The sequence below is a fragment of the Primulina tabacum genome, chromosome 16 (assembly GCF_025594145.1).
Source record: "Primulina tabacum isolate GXHZ01 chromosome 16, ASM2559414v2, whole genome shotgun sequence".
NCBI classification, from domain to species: Eukaryota; Viridiplantae; Streptophyta; class Magnoliopsida; order Lamiales; family Gesneriaceae; genus Primulina; species Primulina tabacum.
This window is the reverse complement of record NC_134565.1, coordinates 36,885,667-36,903,854: the sequence shown is the minus strand read 5'-3', so window position 1 is coordinate 36,903,854 and position 18,188 is coordinate 36,885,667. Positions and strand designations below refer to the sequence as shown.

General features: G+C 35.1%; 1 protein-coding gene across 3 annotated transcripts; it reads right to left on the bottom strand.

Annotated features, from left to right (window-relative positions):
* Positions 1 to 7,995: 7,995 nt before the first annotated feature.
* On the bottom strand, positions 7,996 to 11,677 carry LOC142529995 (putative serine/threonine-protein kinase PBL26). Of its 3 annotated transcripts, none has more exons than XM_075635743.1 (6): positions 11,048 to 11,677; positions 9,881 to 10,972; positions 9,579 to 9,778; positions 9,292 to 9,481; positions 8,817 to 9,208; positions 7,996 to 8,538 (listed from the first exon to the last, which is right to left on the bottom strand). In XM_075635743.1, the coding sequence occupies exons 2-6, from the start codon at positions 10,140 to 10,142 to the stop codon at positions 8,188 to 8,190; spliced, it is 1,395 nt and encodes a 464-aa protein (XP_075491858.1). In that variant the 5' UTR covers positions 10,143 to 10,972; positions 11,048 to 11,677; the 3' UTR covers positions 7,996 to 8,187. The 3 variants fall into 3 exon arrangements, with proteins under 3 accessions (XP_075491858.1, XP_075491859.1, XP_075491856.1); XM_075635744.1 differs by having other exon boundaries at positions 9,881 to 11,143; positions 11,462 to 11,677; XM_075635741.1 differs by having other exon boundaries at positions 9,881 to 11,677.
* Between the last annotated feature and the right edge of the window lie 6,511 nt (positions 11,678 to 18,188).

Genomic DNA, 18,188 nt, shown 5'->3' with positions numbered 1-18,188 from the left:
TTTGCTTTGAAGATCTGGCGCCATTATTTGTACGGAGAAAAGTTTGTTATTTATTCAGATCATAAGAGTCTGAAATATCTCTTTTCTCAATTTGATTTGAATATGAGTCAAAGCAGGTGGATGGATCTCCTGAAGGATTTTGATTGTGAGATTCAATATCACCCTGGATCGGTGAATGTTACTGCGGATGCCCTTAGTCGGAAAGTTCATGATTCTGTTTTAGCATATGTTTGTGTCGCCAAAGTACACGAGGATATATTTACTTCTGGTTGGACTTTTCACTCGAATTAGAATTCTGTCACTGTCTCGACATTGCAAATTGAGCCGAACTTGATATCGAAAATACGAAAGGCCCAACGAATCGATGCTCAGATCCAAAAGTCGAAAAAACTTGTATCTGCAAGACATCAGTCTAGATTCCAGATTTCTTCTGATGGTTCTTTACGAATTAATGGTCGGCTGGTAGTTCCTGATAATTCTGATTTGAAATCTGTCCTTCTTCGAGAAGCACATTGTAGCAAATACAGTATTCACCCTGGAGGTCAAAAAATGTATTTGACATTGATACCTTAATTCTGGTGGAAACGTATGAAGAAGGACATTGCTGAGTTTATTTCAAAATGTCTTGTCTGCCAGCAAGTGAAAGCCGAGAGAATAAAACCTGGAGGATTGCTCCATAGTCTCGAAATCCCGAAATGGAATTGGGAACATATTGCTATGGATTTTGTGACTCATTTACCTCATTCGCCCAAAGGCTGTGATGCTATTTGGGTTATTATTGATCGACTTTCGAAATCTGTACATTTTATTCCGTATGAGCGGACTTATCCTTATAAGATAATGGCCCGTTTATACATCGAGAATATTGTGAGATTGCACGGTGTACCAGTCTCAATTGTATCTGATCGTGATCCCAGGTTTGCTTCTAAATTCTGGGGTAGTTTCCAAGAAGTGATGGGTACGCGTTTGGCTATGAGTACTGCTTATCATCCTCAAACTGATGGCCAGACTAAGCGTACAATTCAAACGTTAGAGGATATGTTACGTGCTATTGTGATGGATTTCAGAATGGGATGGCAAGATGCCTTACCATTGGTTGAATTTTCTTATAATAATAGTTTTCAAAAGAGTATTGGTATGACACCGTTTGAAGCTCTATATGGGAGACGATGTAGATCACCATTATTCTGGGATGAAATTGATGAAAGACAATTGACTGGACCTGAAATGATACAAGAAATGAATGATAAGGTTCAGTTGATTCGACAGCGAATGAAAACTGCTCAGGATCGTCAAAAGAGTTATGCAAACAAACGAAGACGACCCTTGGAATTCCAGAAAGATGAAAAAGTATTTTTGAAAATATCTCCCTTTAGAGGCACTGTTCGATTCGGCATGCGAGGGAAGTTATCTCCTCGATATGTTGGTCCATACAAGATTCTTGATCGAGTTGGGGATCTTGCTTAACGATTGGCATTACCGCCAGCTTTATCTGCTATTCATGATGTATTTCATGTTTCTATGTTAAGAAAATATGAACCAGATCCATCACATGTACTTGCACCTGATGAGGTTGAACTTGATCCTTCTCTTTCCTATGTTGAACAACCTGTTCGCATTATGGATCGAAAGGAAAAGATATTGCGTAATAAATCGATTCCTTTAGTTCGAGTACAATGGACACGGCATGGTGTGGAAGAGTCGACGTGGGAATTGGACATCAAGATGCGAGATTTATATCCGCAATTGTTTGATTCTCTTCCATCTGTTCCATTGTATTCCATGTATACTGATCCGTTTACTGATTTTAGTTTTGATATGTACTATAACTGGTGACATATATATGTTTTCCAATGTTATGTATATAGAGATGTTTGAGATTTTGAGGACGAAATCTTTTAAGTGGGGGAGAAATGTAAGGACCGTGTATCGTATTATCGTAAACCCTATGTTGATTATCGATAATTTATGAAATTGTTATGTGATTATGTATATGAGGTATATCATGATAATGAAAAATGAGGAAATAAGTGTTAATAATGAAATATCGTACCAGATATTGATTAATTAACAGAATTGAAGTAGTAAGAGCTCGAGTGGAGAAGTCGGACGTCAAGACAATACAAGACTAATATTTTGGACAGAACATCTGGCGCCCGAGCAGTAGAAGATGACCGCCCGAGCGCCAGTGCACCACAAGGTGAGTAATTGTACAGAACGTGTGGAGCCCGAGCGGTAAAAGATGACCGCCCGAGCGCCAATGTAGAATATGTTAGTGCTCGGACAGAACTTTCCGCGCCCGAGCGGTAGTTTTTGACCGTCTGAGCGCGGTGCAATTGACACTCGGGGACAAAATAACTCGCGCTCGGGCGCGAGAATTCTACCGGCCGAGCTCGACAACGGTGTGGATAAGAATGAGATTTTGTTCATTTCTTCTTCACTTTCCTCGCTGCCACTTCTAGAGAATACGAAAGAAGTTAATTTCTTTTGTACGAATCGACTTCGAAACGCTGTCCAAACGCGAAACAAATTATATATTCGGAATCTTCGCGTCGAGAGCTTCCTTTTGAGGTAAATTTTTCTAGTTTCAGCAGCTCTAAATATGAAAGTGCTGGAATAGCATGTATTTGAAGTCGAGATTCATGTATGTGGTAGAATAACCGACAAGAAACTCATATTCGAAGTCGGAATTTAATTATGTTATGATTTTGATTTGATATGAATTTTCAAAGTTTCAAAAGATATTTGGAACTTATATTATTGATTTTGGATTATGTTATTGATTGAAATGAATATTTTATTGATGTAGATAGCTTATTATACTGATATCTTCAAGCTACATCAACTGGAACGAAGAATTGAGGTATGTTGCGACCGGGTAACATACGACAGGTATCTGTATTATGTGATATATGTTGGATTGGTTTGATTGATTGGAATGAGAATACATGTCTATATGCCTTATTTGTTGAGTTTATGTGGCATACATGACATTGTGATTTGAATATCGATGTATAAAATAAATGTTTTGTTAACACACATCGTTTGATGCATACATCGATACATGACATGCACGTTGAGCTATGATCCTTGGATACCCTGATATGATTTGATTGGATTCTGGGGTTTGTGAACACAATGTTATGTTTGGTATTACATGACCTTTAAAACATTGACATTTGTGGCCCCGATGATTGATTGAGATATGGGATTTGATGACGCTTTGTCAACGTTATCATACGAGTATCCCTGATTGAGGCCGGTGTACCAGCTCGAGCATTGATTTGGTAGCGATTCGTTTGATTCTGACATGTGCTCAGTGGATGGACATTTGACCTGATACCTCCACGACATACATGCATTGCATATCATATATCATTGTTTAGATACTTGTGGTATATATGATGGTTGTTCCATACGGAGCTTTGCTCACCGCCAAGGGGGGCTGTTGTTGTCTTTTTGTGTGGACAATGGCAGGTACTCCAGGATATCAGGAGGCCGGAGAGGGTACTTCTGGAGGGAGTCACAGTTTGGGCTGAGGTTTTATGTTTTGTTCCCAGTATATATATATATATATATACCGGGGCATGTCCCGAGGATATGAGTTGTTTGTATATGATTGGATTTGATTATGTGTTGGCAAGTTTTATGATGTGAGATGAAATATTATTTTTAGTATTCAAATTATAGAAGAAATATTTTGGGCTCATTGTAAAGAAAATTTAAACTCGTTTTTCGCTGTAATTAATTAATTAACCCTAATCAGATTGTGTTGTAATAACGATTAGGAGCTAAGGGCCCCACAGAACATCTACGTCTCACCCTCAGACGCTGAGAGAAAAAGAACTTTACGCCAAATTCAAGAAATGCGAATTCTGGCTAGAGAGCGTCACATTTTTGGGACACATAATATCAGCAGCATGAGTATCTGTGGACCCTAAGAAGGTAGAAGCAATCTCGGATTGGCCTAGACCAAAGTCAGTGACTGAAATTAGAAGTTTCTTGGGATTAGCGGGCTATTACCGAAAATTTGTTGAAGGATTTTTTTCAATAGCCATACCCATCACCAAACTTACACAGAAGAACTCCAAGTTTCAATGGAGTGAAGAATGTGAGCAAAGCTTTGAGACTTTGAAAAAGAAGCTTACCTCTACGCCAGTGTTGGTATTACCGATGGAAGACAAAGACTTCACAATCTACAGTGATGCATCTAAAGGAGGTTTAGGATGTATACTCATGCAAGAGGGAAGAGTGATTGCATACGCGTCAAGACAGTTGAAGTCGTATGAACAGAATTACCCAACGCATGACCTCGAATTAGCTGTAGTAGTGTTCACACTAAAGATTTGGAGACACTATTTATATGGTGCTAAGTGTGAGATTTTCACTGATCACCAAAGCCTCAAGTATTTGTTCACTCAGAAAGAGTTAAACATGAGGCAGAGACGATGGATTGAACTCTTGAAAGACTACGACTTGACGATAAGCTATCACCCAGGCAAAGCAAACAAGGTAGCCGATGCTTTGAGTCGGAAGGATATGAACAAAGTAATCCTAGCGTCACTTTCAGCACAACCATGCCTTCGAGAGGCCATCAAAATGACTCAAGATAGAGATTCCGTTTTAGTGAAGCTGAAAGAGCAAGCTAAAGAAGAAAAATCACCAGAATTCGAGACAGATAACAAATGAATCTTGTGGATGAAAGGACGATTGTGCGTACCAGACATTGATGACCTTCGACAAGAAGTAATGTCTGAAGCACATAAGTCAAAATTTTCAGTACATCCTGGCAGTACCAAGATGTACAGAGGCATGAAGAAGAATTTCTGGTGGAATGGAATGAAAAAGGATGTTGCGACATTTGTCTCCAAGTGTCACGTGTGCCAACAAGTCAAAGCAGAACACCAGAGACCGGGTGGACTTCTTCAACCATTAGAAATCCCAGAATGGAAATGTGAACATATTTCCATGGATTTTGTAGTTGATTTACCCAAGTTGAAACAAAGTCATGACGGCATCTTGGTAATCGTAGATAGACTCACGAAATCTGCGCATTTCTTACCTGTCCGCGTGAACTATAATTTGGACAAGCTAGCCATATTGTACATGAATGAGATCGTACGATTGCATGGAGTTACAACTAGCATACTATCTGACAGAGATCCTAGATTTACATCCCGTTTTTGGAAGAGCTTTCAACAAGCTATGGAGACTAAAGTTACGTTTAGTACGGCCTATCATCCTCAAACTGATGGCCAAACTGAGAGGACAATTCAAACTCTATGAGATATGCTGAGAGCATGTGCTCTAGACTTTAGTGGTAATTGGAGTGAACATCTACCCTTAATCGAGTTCGCATACAATAATAGTTACCACAGTAGTATTGGAATGACACCATACGAAGCTCTGTATGGACGAAAATATCGATCACCACTATATTGGGATGAAGTAGGGGAAAAAACATCGTTGGACCCGAACTGATCCAAGAAACAATAGATAAAGTTGCTATGATCAAAGAGCGACTAAAAGCTGCACAAGATCGACAGAAAAGCTGGGCTGACATGAAAAGAAGACCCGTTGAATTTGAAGTTGGAGAGAAGGCATATGTGAAAGTGTCACCCATGAAAGGTGTAATCCGATTAAATAAGGCTGGGAAACTGAATCCCAGATACGTCGGACCATTTGAAATTCGGAGAAAGTGGGAACACTTGCTTATAGATTAGCACTACCACCCGACATGTCAAGAATTCAGAATGTATTCCACGTTTCGCAGCTAACGAGATATATTTCCGATCCTAGTCATATTCTTGAAGCTGGACCACTGTAGGTTGAGAACAATTTAAATGAAGAATTGAAGTACGAAGAAATTCCGATTCGGATTGTGGATAACAAAAATCAAGTACTGAGGTGACGAACTATTCCATATATCAAAGTACAATGGTCCAACCACACCGAAAGAGAAGCTACTTGGGAGTTGGAAGAAAAGATGCGAGAACAATACCCTTACCTCTTTGAGGATCACGTATAGCCAAGTTTCGAGGGCGAAACTTTTCATAAGGAGGGAGGGATGTGAGAACCCGAATTTCTAGCATTTCAGTAGCAATGCAAAATTTCCAGTAAAAGATAATATTTCAGAAGCTGGTACTTTTTCAGCAGATTAGAATCCAGCAGCAGACAACGGATAAAATCCAGCAGCAGAAGAGCAAGATTTCCAGCAGACAGTTACTGATTCAGCTTAGACTTGTAACTGAAGCATTAAAATGGAATAAAGGCTGTTAATAGCATATTATGGTCATTAATAGGGAGGCTAACAGTCAGAATTTGGCTTATAAATATCACCCTCAGATTTCTGAAATTGTGGTTACACAAGTCTTGAGTTATCACTTGAAATTAGAGCTAAGAGAGTGCCTATTTTCGAGCTGTAAAATCCAGTAGCGAGGCAAGCAGATTTCAAGACTTCAACCGAAATACTTTTTAGCAAATTACCGTAAGTGGGCTTATGTTTAAGTATCTTGAAATCAGTTTGTTAATTTCTATTTTAAAGCACAATTCTGAATGTTTAATTTCTGATATATGATTTTGAAGCACTGAAAACTCCATAGTGAACTAATGGTAGGAATATATATTTTGAATATTTCTGAATTTTGATTCTGATTCTGGCCTCACCCCTTAGAGGAGAGAACATATAGGGGACTGATATCAGTTTAGCCATGAAATTCACTAACGTGCTCAGTGCTTACTAATTCTGATTTCTGTTCTGAAACCTGTGATTTCTGAATTCTGAATTCTGTTCTGAAAATAAGAGTTTTCTGTATATTATTGTATTATTGTTTCTGTTTAAAACGATTTCGAAAACCGGGAGTTATTCCTGCCCCTGCTTACTGAGTGGACAATCATATCACTCACCCACCAAACCCATCTCAGATAAGAACGAGGAAGAAAAGTTATAAGAAGAAGAGCAGATTCAATTCTGGGGCTGGTGAAGAAGACCGTTGTTATCAGTTCTAGGTTATGTTTATTCCGCTGCATTTGTTAAGACGTTATATTTGGTTTTACATTTCCGCTGTAAAACATTTGGCATTGAGTTTGTATCAGACATTGAAATATTCAGTATTTATGAATAAAAGACTTGGTTCTGAGTTCTGTACTTCTGAGACTTGTTGTTTTCGAATGTAAATTTGAGAGCAACGCCAGTGTCAACCAACCCCCGTCCCGGGACGTGACACGAAATGTCAAATCAAATTTGTAATATAGGGACATTTATGAAATCTTAAAAAAAGGCTTCACCAACCTACAAAAATGGTAAAAAAATCAAATATATAGAACAAAAATTGTAATTTTTGCAAAAAAATAATAACAATGAGATACTATTCTAATAACTACATACCTTTTTTCTGAAATTCTTTTAATTGTAATATAGTTTTCGAATTTATTGGTTATATTGACCGAGATTTAACGTGTTTTTATTTTTATTTTTGTCCGATTGTGGAGAGGAATGCAAGCGCCGATGCACAATTGCGACCCACGTGGACATATGCTCGAAAGCTTGCATTGATTGTTGCAAAGAATGCTCGTATGTGCCGCCGGGATTTTCTGGGAACAGGGAAGGTTGCCTGTACTACGATAACAAGAGAGGTGGTGATGGTGCCAAATATTGCCCCTGAGACTAGAATATTGCTTTGGTTTGGTTGTTCAATCCGAAATTTTGAAAAAATGGTCAAGTTTTTGTATTTTCACTTTTCATTTTTTTTTTAACGTAAAAAGACTTTTATTCTAAAAAATGATGGTTATCTATGTTGTCTAATTTCATTCTTAGTTTGATATCTTTCAAATTTTATTTTTTTTTATAATATTCGTCATATTTGTTTAAAAGTATTGGTATTGACTCCACACATATCAGTCACGTTTCGAAATCACATATGTGCTGTCATAGGTGCATATCACATGAACGGAAAAGTAATAAAATTACAAAAAATTAAACAAGATCAACCGAAAATATGTTTACGCCCATTTACATATCATTAAAAATATATATATGGTCCACACACATGCTTGCAAACTTATTCCTACAAGCTATTTGATCATCTTTAGCCGTGCAACATAAACAAAAATAGCAGCTCGAGTATTTATATCCCGACAACCAAAAAGACCATGAAAAATTACAATCCGAGGACAATATCGATCGATTTATAATGTATTATTATTGTTCCTCGATCTCGATCCCCATGCTATTGCTTCTGCAACTTCTTTTTCCCTTTCCTTTGCCATGATCTCACTTTGATGGATATCAGAATTGTTCGTCATCCTAGGGGAGGGAATATTGGCATCAGGCAGAGACGGTTCCGTTTCCGGTTCCTCCCTAAGATAGCTAAGGGCAGTCACCACATCGCTCATAAAAGGTCGAACCGACATGTCTTCTTGGAGACACATAGCTGCAATAGCAATTGCTTGCTTGAAGCTTTTCTTTGGAAATTCTTCTTGAAGTAGAGGATCAGCAAGTTCTGAGAGTCTGTGTGGTTCTTTGAATATTGGTTCAGCCTAAACACCAAAGGAAAAACTATGTTCATTTTTTTAAAATAGATGAACGCATAATCTATCTACATCGACAGACAGGACTATAGAATAATAAACCTGCATCGTTGGCTTCTCAAACAACTACGGAGTATAGGATCCAACATTCGATATTGCTTTTTTTTTTTCCCTTTCCGAACTGGCAACTTAAATCTTTTAAAGTACGTTTTGAACTATGATACAAGAATTTTGGCCAAGGAAAGCCTTAGATGAATCAAAAGGAAAAAGGAATGTGTAAATTTTACCCATTTCACTAAATTCTGTTTTTCGCCTCGCCTCCTGGTATCGATAGATCGTTTTCCGGTGATCAACTCTAACAGAACGACTCCAAAGCTATACACATCCGATTTTGCAGTGAGATGACCTGTTCTTTGATACTCAGGGGCACAATACCCGTACGTACCCATAACTCTCGATGAAACATGCGTCTTGTCGCCCACAGGTCCAAGCTTAGCTAGCCCAAAATCAGAGAGCTTTGCGTTGAATTCCTCGTCGAGCAGTATGTTGGATGATTTCAAGTCACGGTAGATTACTGGTGGGTTCGCCTTATCGTGCAAATACTCTAGACCTTTCGCAGCATGCAATGCTATTTTCATCCTAGTGAGCCAAGGTAATGCAGTCCGACTTGGTGAAATGTCTGCAGAAATGTGACAAAAACAACATTCGCATGGAGCGAAAAACGTGTAATGCTCTTGGAAGACACAAAAATATGATCGATACCGAGTAGATGGTCTTCAAGAGATCCCAATGCCATGTATTCATACACCAAGAGTCTCTGTTCTCCATCAGCACAATAACCGATTAGGTTTACGAGATTTTGATGGTGTAGAAGGCTTAACATCAAAACCTCTACAAGAAATTCTCGGTTTCCTTGTAGCCCGTTTCGATCTAGTTGCTTAACAGCTACAATCTGAATTCAAACGGCCCAAAAATCACCGCAAAAACAACAAAAATGACCATAAGTTCATTGATGTGATCAATATAAAAAAAAAAATCTTTGATAGTACCTGGCCAGTTTTATCAAGGCATCCTTTATAAACACGACCGAATCCGCCCTCACCGAGCAAATTTTCTTGCCTGAAATTTTTTGTTGCCGAGGCCAGCTCCCTAAAGGTGAAAGTTTGAGCTGCAATATTGTTGTTGTTAATGTCTTCCCCGGTGGCACGCCTGCTGTTTGTAGATTCTGCTGTAGTCTTTCTTGGCTTTTCTGCACAGAAATTTGGAGCATTTCAAATTCCCTCATAATATCAATACTAGTATTAAATATGGGATACAAAAATTTAAAGGCAGCAGGGTTTGCATGGCATACCGGGCCGAGGCAGTGGCTGAGACGGAGGAGGCAGTGGCCGCCGCTGTGCAGATGGAGGTTCTCTATGATGATGGGCGGAGACAGGAAGTTTGCTTCTTGTCGCATTATTACCACAATTCTTGGATGCTTTCTTCTCATGGGACGAAAAGCATGAAAAACAACTCATAGTTGAGGCCTTAAAATTACAGGGAACACAGCAATCCCTGATCAATACTTGAACATGATTCTTTACAACTAATTTATAAGAATTATCTTGGATCATAGGATTTCCAACGAATCGTTGTCTTCCCAAAAAAAAATCTATGTTTTCATTACCAAGGAAATTAAATTAAAAACCCACTATTGTGTGGAATGATTTTGAGAATATATAAATCCCTCGAATTTAAGAGATTAAGAGAGAAAGATGAATTTTTTTTTTAATCTTGTTTGAATCAGTAAGGGCAAGAAGCCATATGAAGAATGAAGGGAAATGGCTTTTATTTTGCTGTCCACAATTGTCGGAGGAAATGGAAAAACAGTGGAAGAGAAGATATGAAGAATGCTCGTTGATGATACAACGACGCGGGGACCAATATGATGGACAAAATTAAACGAATTCACTATAAATTCATTTCAGGAAATTTTTTTATAATGTATAAATATTATGCCATCAAAATTTTTAAGTTAGCTCGTGGATTTTGTATCTGAAAGCGGAAATCACGAATCGTATTTTTTAAAAAGATCTTCTTTAAAGAAAAATTTGTGAGTTTTCTAATTAGAAATTCAATGATATTATTGGATATCTTATTCTTGTAAATAATTAGCCAATAAAATAGCTAAATCCGTGCTATATTCAACTCTTAGATCCAACACATTCATTCACAAATCTGAATTATGAGAGTACAGTATCCATATGTTTCAACGAGCCTAAACTGCAATCTTTAGTACTCCGGCACTCAAAAATCTCCGGCCGGGAAGCTACATATGAAATTGCTATTCCCCCATTGACAATTTGATCCTATCCTTTCCACCGCAGTAAGTCCTGGAACTCACAGAAGGTGTGCATCTGTTGTATGAGTTGTATCCATCCAAATCAACCGTTCCATGCACAACCTGCAACAAGAATATACATCAATGCTTGGATTACAATAAAATCAATGTGGCCAACATTTTTACCGAGTATGTCACCTGCCCGGAATTAAGTGATGCATATCAGTCCAGTCCGGTTTAAAATGTTGAAACTCCAGCCATAAGAATCTCCCACCGCTAGAGTAGTTGCATTAGCTGCATGAAACTGGTATCTGAGAGTAAAATGAAGGAAAAAGAAGGCGAAACCAATGGATTTTCGAGCACACGCGTGCACCATCGTCATTATTTTTTAGTATTAAAAATCCAGGGTGACTTTCCAAGTTGTTAATTAATATCCATGTTGAGTCTCCTTTTATATTGTTAGTTGTGGTGATCATGGAGCCATTATCGGTAGGTAGGTGATAGGTTAGCATCAGCTGATGAAATTCAAGCTCAAGGGATCTCTCTCATTATGATTCTTCGGTGTATCCGTCGGAATGGTTTGTTTAGATATTATTGACTTGTGCTCCCAACCCTCGATTTGTCCAAATATCAGACTGGCCCACTAAAATCAGGCTTCCTTGTAGCCCAATTCCGCCTTCTATTGGTCCGACCCAGTTTATATTGGCGCATTTTCCAGCATACTAAATGAAATATATCTACAAATTAATTAGCATTTAATTTGTTTAATATAACATAAGAAGTAATATACTTAAAATACAAAATTAGAAGGGAAAGAATTAAAAAAAATATATATATATATATATATATATATATATAACACCGACTCGTCGCAGTTTCCTCAATCTCAGTCGACTAATGGCCATGGACAAACTTTAATTTGAACAGAACAATTCCCACTAGCTTGGAGTTCATCATCATCTCTTTTTTGTTGTTGTTTCCCTTCAGAATCAGATATCATTTTCTTCATAATGGGCATAATTAATAAAAAAAAAATAACATTCATAAAATGTCCTCACTCGAATTGAGAAAAGTGCAATATTAATATATTTATGTGCCATTCAGTCTTGGTGCAATGCTTTTTTATTTTTGAAATTTTATTCATTTTCAAACGAGACGCTGGTACAACACTTGTGGGTACGAGTACGTGGCTCCAATATGAGTAATTTTTATTTAAAATAAAAATTAAATAACATAAATGACTAATGCCACAAGGCTGACACAGTCTTTGCTTTTGATCAATAATAAATTATTTTATTGTAAATTTGCTTTCATTTATTTAAATTTTAAGGCAACTATAATAAGTTTAGAATAAAAATTTATTTGGTAATTAAAAGTTTAAAAATGGATTTTCAGGAAAGAACTTTATGGGAATTGATTTTCTATAGATCTTTACGTTACGAGTTTATTTTTTTATATATTAAAAATTTAGGTAATTTTCCAATAAATAGTTATCATAAGATAGGAAAAATTAAGAGTAAAAATATTTATTAAATTAAAATGTAATTTCCACTATCTCCATTTTTTAAAGTTTACATATGTCCAAATTATTAATTAATATGGGTGATTTTGAAATGATGGATGAGTCAATGATAGTTTTCTTTAACAATTATGAAATCGATGATTAGATTTGGTATCATCAGCTTTAATACGTACAAGATTTGGCGATGCTGTTTTTTTATCATTAAAACAAAAGCAAATTAAGTACAAAGACAATTGTTGAGTTGAGTCCGTCCAAATGCTAAAGATTGAATAGGTCACTATTTGATATCGACTCTTCCTTCCCACAGCCGATTCGCATCCTTCGATTTTATCTTCTTGTTTGAATCGAAGGACTTCTGATTCGAATATATGTAACTCCTAAATTATGCAACTCTTTAATGGAGATCACCTCAATTCTTGTACAATTTTTTGGCATTACAAGATGATATTGAATAATTGAGTTAGACTTCTATTTTAACGATGTTTCCAACATGTTTATATATAAATTAACAATGTTTCATTTGCTAAATTTTGAACTTTTTACGAATTAATGATGTAATGTATACTACTACGTACACATGATTGGAGTTGATCAGTAAATATGTAAAACAAATTAATTAATATACTTGTTAAGATTGGGATTTAATTTAGACCTAATTTAACCCCCAAAAAAAAAAAAAAAATTTATCTCTATCTAATCTACGGAAGATGTATTTAAACAATATCACAAAATTATGATTCATCGCTTAAAACACTGGATTTCATTACATGCAAATATCATATGATTAATAATAGGGGTAGTCTGTACAGTGGTGCCCATAAGAACCAAAACCAACAAATTTCTCAAAAAGGATCGGATCGGATCGGACAAGTAGTATTAATTTTGATGGCGACTGATCATGACAAACAATTTAAAATATTCGTAATTATAAAAACAACTTTCAAATTTTTTCTTCCTACCCTCCAACAGGACCACAAGAGCAGCAGGATTTTCGATATCATGGAGAAAGATTATTTCTTGAAATTTACCTGTTGTTCAGTTGGAGATAGGGTTTGGTCCACTTGGAACTTCATGTTTATCACCTGCTACATACTCATCTTTTTTCCCTTTTGGCTCCGGATTCTCCCTCTTTCTTGGGTGAAACTCTGCTGTCTTGGAAGCAGCAGGTGAAACATCTGCTGAGAAAAGTGTATCTGAGGCCATTTTCGAGGAGGCTGGATCTGTTGCAGAATTCACAACTGCGAAAAGTAGGAACAGAACGAACAAGAACTTGACGGAAAAATGATGGGATTTAGCAGAGATTTCAAAAATTGTTGCCATGCAAATCGGAAAAAGAAACCACCCCCCCAGAAGTCCAGATGAGATCAATATCCATTAACCAGATGCGAATGCACCTCAAAAGTAATGAAGGATAATTATTTTTCAGAATGGAGAAGAAAGAGGAAAAGGGAGGAAGAAGAAGGAGCTTCAGAAAAAGCGAGGAGGGTTTGAAATTCCACACGCGATATTTGGACTGATTTCGAAATATAATGCAATAAAATCGTATATGGAGACTGGAATTGTGTGACCCGTACGTGTATACTAATTGTGCTTGTGTGTGCATGAATCCAATAATTCTGGTATGTCAAGTCATATTTTTATTTGATGATGCATTAATATAAAATTAAAAAAAAAATACGCATATAATATCTATAACAAATATAATTAGTTCAATTAAACAAAGAGAGAAAATTAAAAACATTGATACTATGATTAGTCGTCAAAGTTTAATCTTAATTAGTATAATAACTATGTTCTTTTTTTTTTAATTTTAATATTTTTTTATCAAACTGTCGGATATCATTAACAATATCTCATGTCATATCAATAATAAACATCGTTATGTCATCAATTAGAAAAAAAAAAAAAAAAAAAAGGGTCATGACAGTTGATATATGTGTGTGTGTATTATATATATGTACTAGGAGACCACAATTTACTCACTCCTTTGGTTTTGCTGTCGTTTAATTAATTCATGTCGTGGAAAAATTAGTATTAAAAAATTAGTATTATTATATATGGATTAAAACAAAATTAGTAATGGTGGTCGGCTTTTCTTCTTTCGGCCAGTTCCTAAAAACATTTATTTGACTTTGGGGTTACAACTTACACGCACCTCTGCTTTTTGTTAATTTACTTATGAAATAACAAACGCACTTTCTATAATTATTGCCATTCGAGGTCTAGGTGTTAAGATAACTTTCAAATCTTTCTTATTTGAAATGGTTTTTCGACATAATAGTTTATTTATTTTGAGTAACCGGCCGGGTCATTCTTCATGTTATCTGATTTTATCTTATTTGGCAAAGTTGGAAAAAAACAAAAATAAAGATACAGGGTACTGTTTTTACCTAGTTCGGTCCAACTGACCTATATCCCCGAGGTCATTACAATTAATCTTAATCAATAAACAATTATACAATTTCAGAGTGGAGAAGATCAAAGAGGAAAAGGCACCACCCCGGTTGATAAAATCTACGCAAAAAATTTGCTCGAGATAGCAAAATTAATTGTATTTTTTTTTTCGCTTGAATAATAACAAAACTCTCACATGCACTATAATGTTACATAAAATCAATTTCAGTTAATCAAGTGTTGTGGCATAATCCAGCATGAATTTATTTAATGACAATCTATATATAATTAATTTTTGCGTACAATTAATCTTAATCAATATCCACTTAGTCACGATCGAGTATTATTATATTTAATTGTATCCTTTTTTCATAAATCGTATGTAATCACAGAAATATTACTAAAGATTTTCCACTTTCGCCAACAAGTTTTTTCCCCCAAAACCTCGATCGAATGATCTTTATCGTGTTGAATTTAACAATGTAAGAAGTAAAACACTCTTTTTAATCACATTATATTTTATAAAATGTCAAATATATTTAATCAAATTTGTTTAATAATGAAAGCAAAACCCTGTCTATGCGATCACATTGTAAATGTCAATTATATTTAATCAATTGTTGGACTTAATTGAGCATGCATGTACTTATTTAAAGGCGATCTATATCATTTTTGTTACAAATGTTAATTACTATATATATCTGAATCATTTTTCAGAAAGTATATCTCTAATGCCTACGACTTTTATGGACACGACAAGTTTCAGTGTTTCAAATTTAAAAAAAAATAAATAAATAAAAAATCAAATGGTCCTATTTTGTTTTATTGGTAGACGCAAAACCAAACATATGTTCACACTTTAATATCGCAAAGTATCAATTGTTTGGCAAGCACTTTACTACTTGAGTAAATCTTCGATTTCACATGTTCATATACACGGGTTTGTCCGGTTTATATCTACAGTGAATAATAATATTTTGTTTTAAAAATAAATATAAAATTAGTCTTGGTTCTTGAAATAATCTTTTCCTAAAATATAATTTAAGATTGTGTGAAATATTGAATTGAGAGTTTTGTCTTTCTAGATATGATATTTGTGATGAGGATTTTATGATATGATATCATTGTTTAAAAAGAGTACTTTATTTCTAATAAAACTCTTGACTTCCATATCTTGTAGGATTCTTTTTCAAGATAAACCATAGGAGATAATGATGTTATAAATAAGAGAACGAACCTAAGGAAAAAGAGTTTGGACCTTTGGCTGTTTACTTTTGCACTCTTGCACGCCATGGTTTTCAGAGAAAAATAACTCACAAGGACGTTGATGTTTTGAAAAATGTTGTTTTACGTGTTGCCATGATTGTTGGAGATATCTGCGGACAACACATGTGGAAGTGTTGGTTGAAGATCAGGTTTTGTTCCTTCAGTTTTTGGCATCGTGTTTTTGGTTTCTTGAATAAGTTTTATTTTGATTGTTTGTTTTAGAAAGCAATTTATTTTCTAAACGTGTTGAGAAAATTGAATTTCGTTAAAATCACTATTGTTGGTTTTTGTAGATTGAAATTGGTTTTCTAGTTATTATTTTGTCCTGAAACACTGCGCACAATTAATTCTGGTTATTTTAGTTTAAGTTATTTATTTTTGTGTTATATTATTTCGCTGCGTAGTGTTACTAAATTTGGGACAACATTTAAATTTGTTACACAACCTTTTGTATCTTTTACAATTTATGTTAAACAAACTATATCCAATACCAACATGATTGTGTCAGGTCAAAAATTTGTTTAACAAAATTGACTCGTGTGACGGTGTCATATAATTTTATAAAGACGAACACTAAACATTATTTAAACCACAAACATAGTAGGAAGGAAATCCTAAAAAGCAAGATCTTCTTTAAACTTTCTTCCATGTTTTTGGGGATTTTTTATTATTTATTTTTGCCCTCCCTTTGATAAAGTAGAAATTGAATCGGTCATCAATTTAATATCAAAGTCTCACACTATTTAATAAAAATGGCATTGATTGTCTGGGTCAATATTTGTTGCTTTAACAAAGGCAATAAAGGTGACTCCCACGAGAAATGAAATTGGGCATGAACCGGGAGCACAGTGTGTTATCTTTTCCATTTAAAATGTGGGAATATTGGCCCCCATTCCGGATTATTTAATTTGCAGTCCGACTACAAATAATCAATGTCTAGGTTTCTTAGTCACGTAATATTAATAAATTCAGTAACTCAAAACATAAAACATACCCAAGGATCGATGTAATTGAATACAGTTCACCATCTGCATATATGTAAAATTGCAAATTTAATGTGTATTCTCCACGATTTTGGTTCTTTATGTAAATGAATTACAGTTTTAATATGTTAATTTTTTTTTGTTGTTACAATTTTAATGATTTTCTACGTAGCGTTGATGTGGTGTTAGAATGATGTCGATGTATTAAGCCTAATGTAAACACTTTTATGTAACCAATTGCCATATAACGAATGATACGGGACTAAAATCATTTCTGAAAAACAATTTTCCATATATATGTATGTATATGTATGTATGTATGTATGTATATAAAAGATGTGTGGACAAAAATGTTTAGCTTGCGATTTTTTGGAAACATGATTGTGATTTTTTATCCACCACATATCCCTAACTTTTGGCTTCACGTTTTTCGATGATCACTTTAAATTTATGTCAACGGCTTATTGCTACATATATATAACATAAAGAGACAAATCAAGCCAGCTAATGGATAGTCTTAATTAACATAATTGAGGTCCAAATTGCTTTCATTATTGTTATCTCTCAGTTATTGTATTCTCTCATCGAGTACTAGTATAGTATGGGATGAATTCTTGTAATTAATCAATTATCAATTAAATAAAATATTCGAAAGTCGTGAACACTAATAATTTAAGCAGCGTGTGAACTTAAAATTCCATTCAGTTTTTGTTCTATTTCAGATTCTCTTCTGCAAAATCATTTTGTAATGATGCGATCGGACATTTGATGCTCGTACTTGCTGAGTCGATAAAACATTCTTTTGCACTGGAACATGTTGTGTCTCAATGAAAGAGAGCATGTATAGGCCGGAGAGTTTCCGTAAAAAAAAAAAAAAAACATGAGATTCCGTTTAATTAGTTCGAGCTCTTCAAGTTTTGTATGAGATCAGAAATATTCGATTAGATTAAGAAACCCAAATCTAAATTCTATTTTTCATCAATTCTGTTAGATGTCGAAAAATAATATTGGCTTCTAAAAACAAAGAATGTATAAATTTTGGCCTAAACCATTTCCTTTGCTGTAAAGAGGTTTTTTACTCTGTTTACGGACAACTAGCTTCTATTTAACTCATCTCTAGCATTTGAGACTTCCGGGAACACAATATGACGTGGTAAAAAAAGTTAAAAATAAA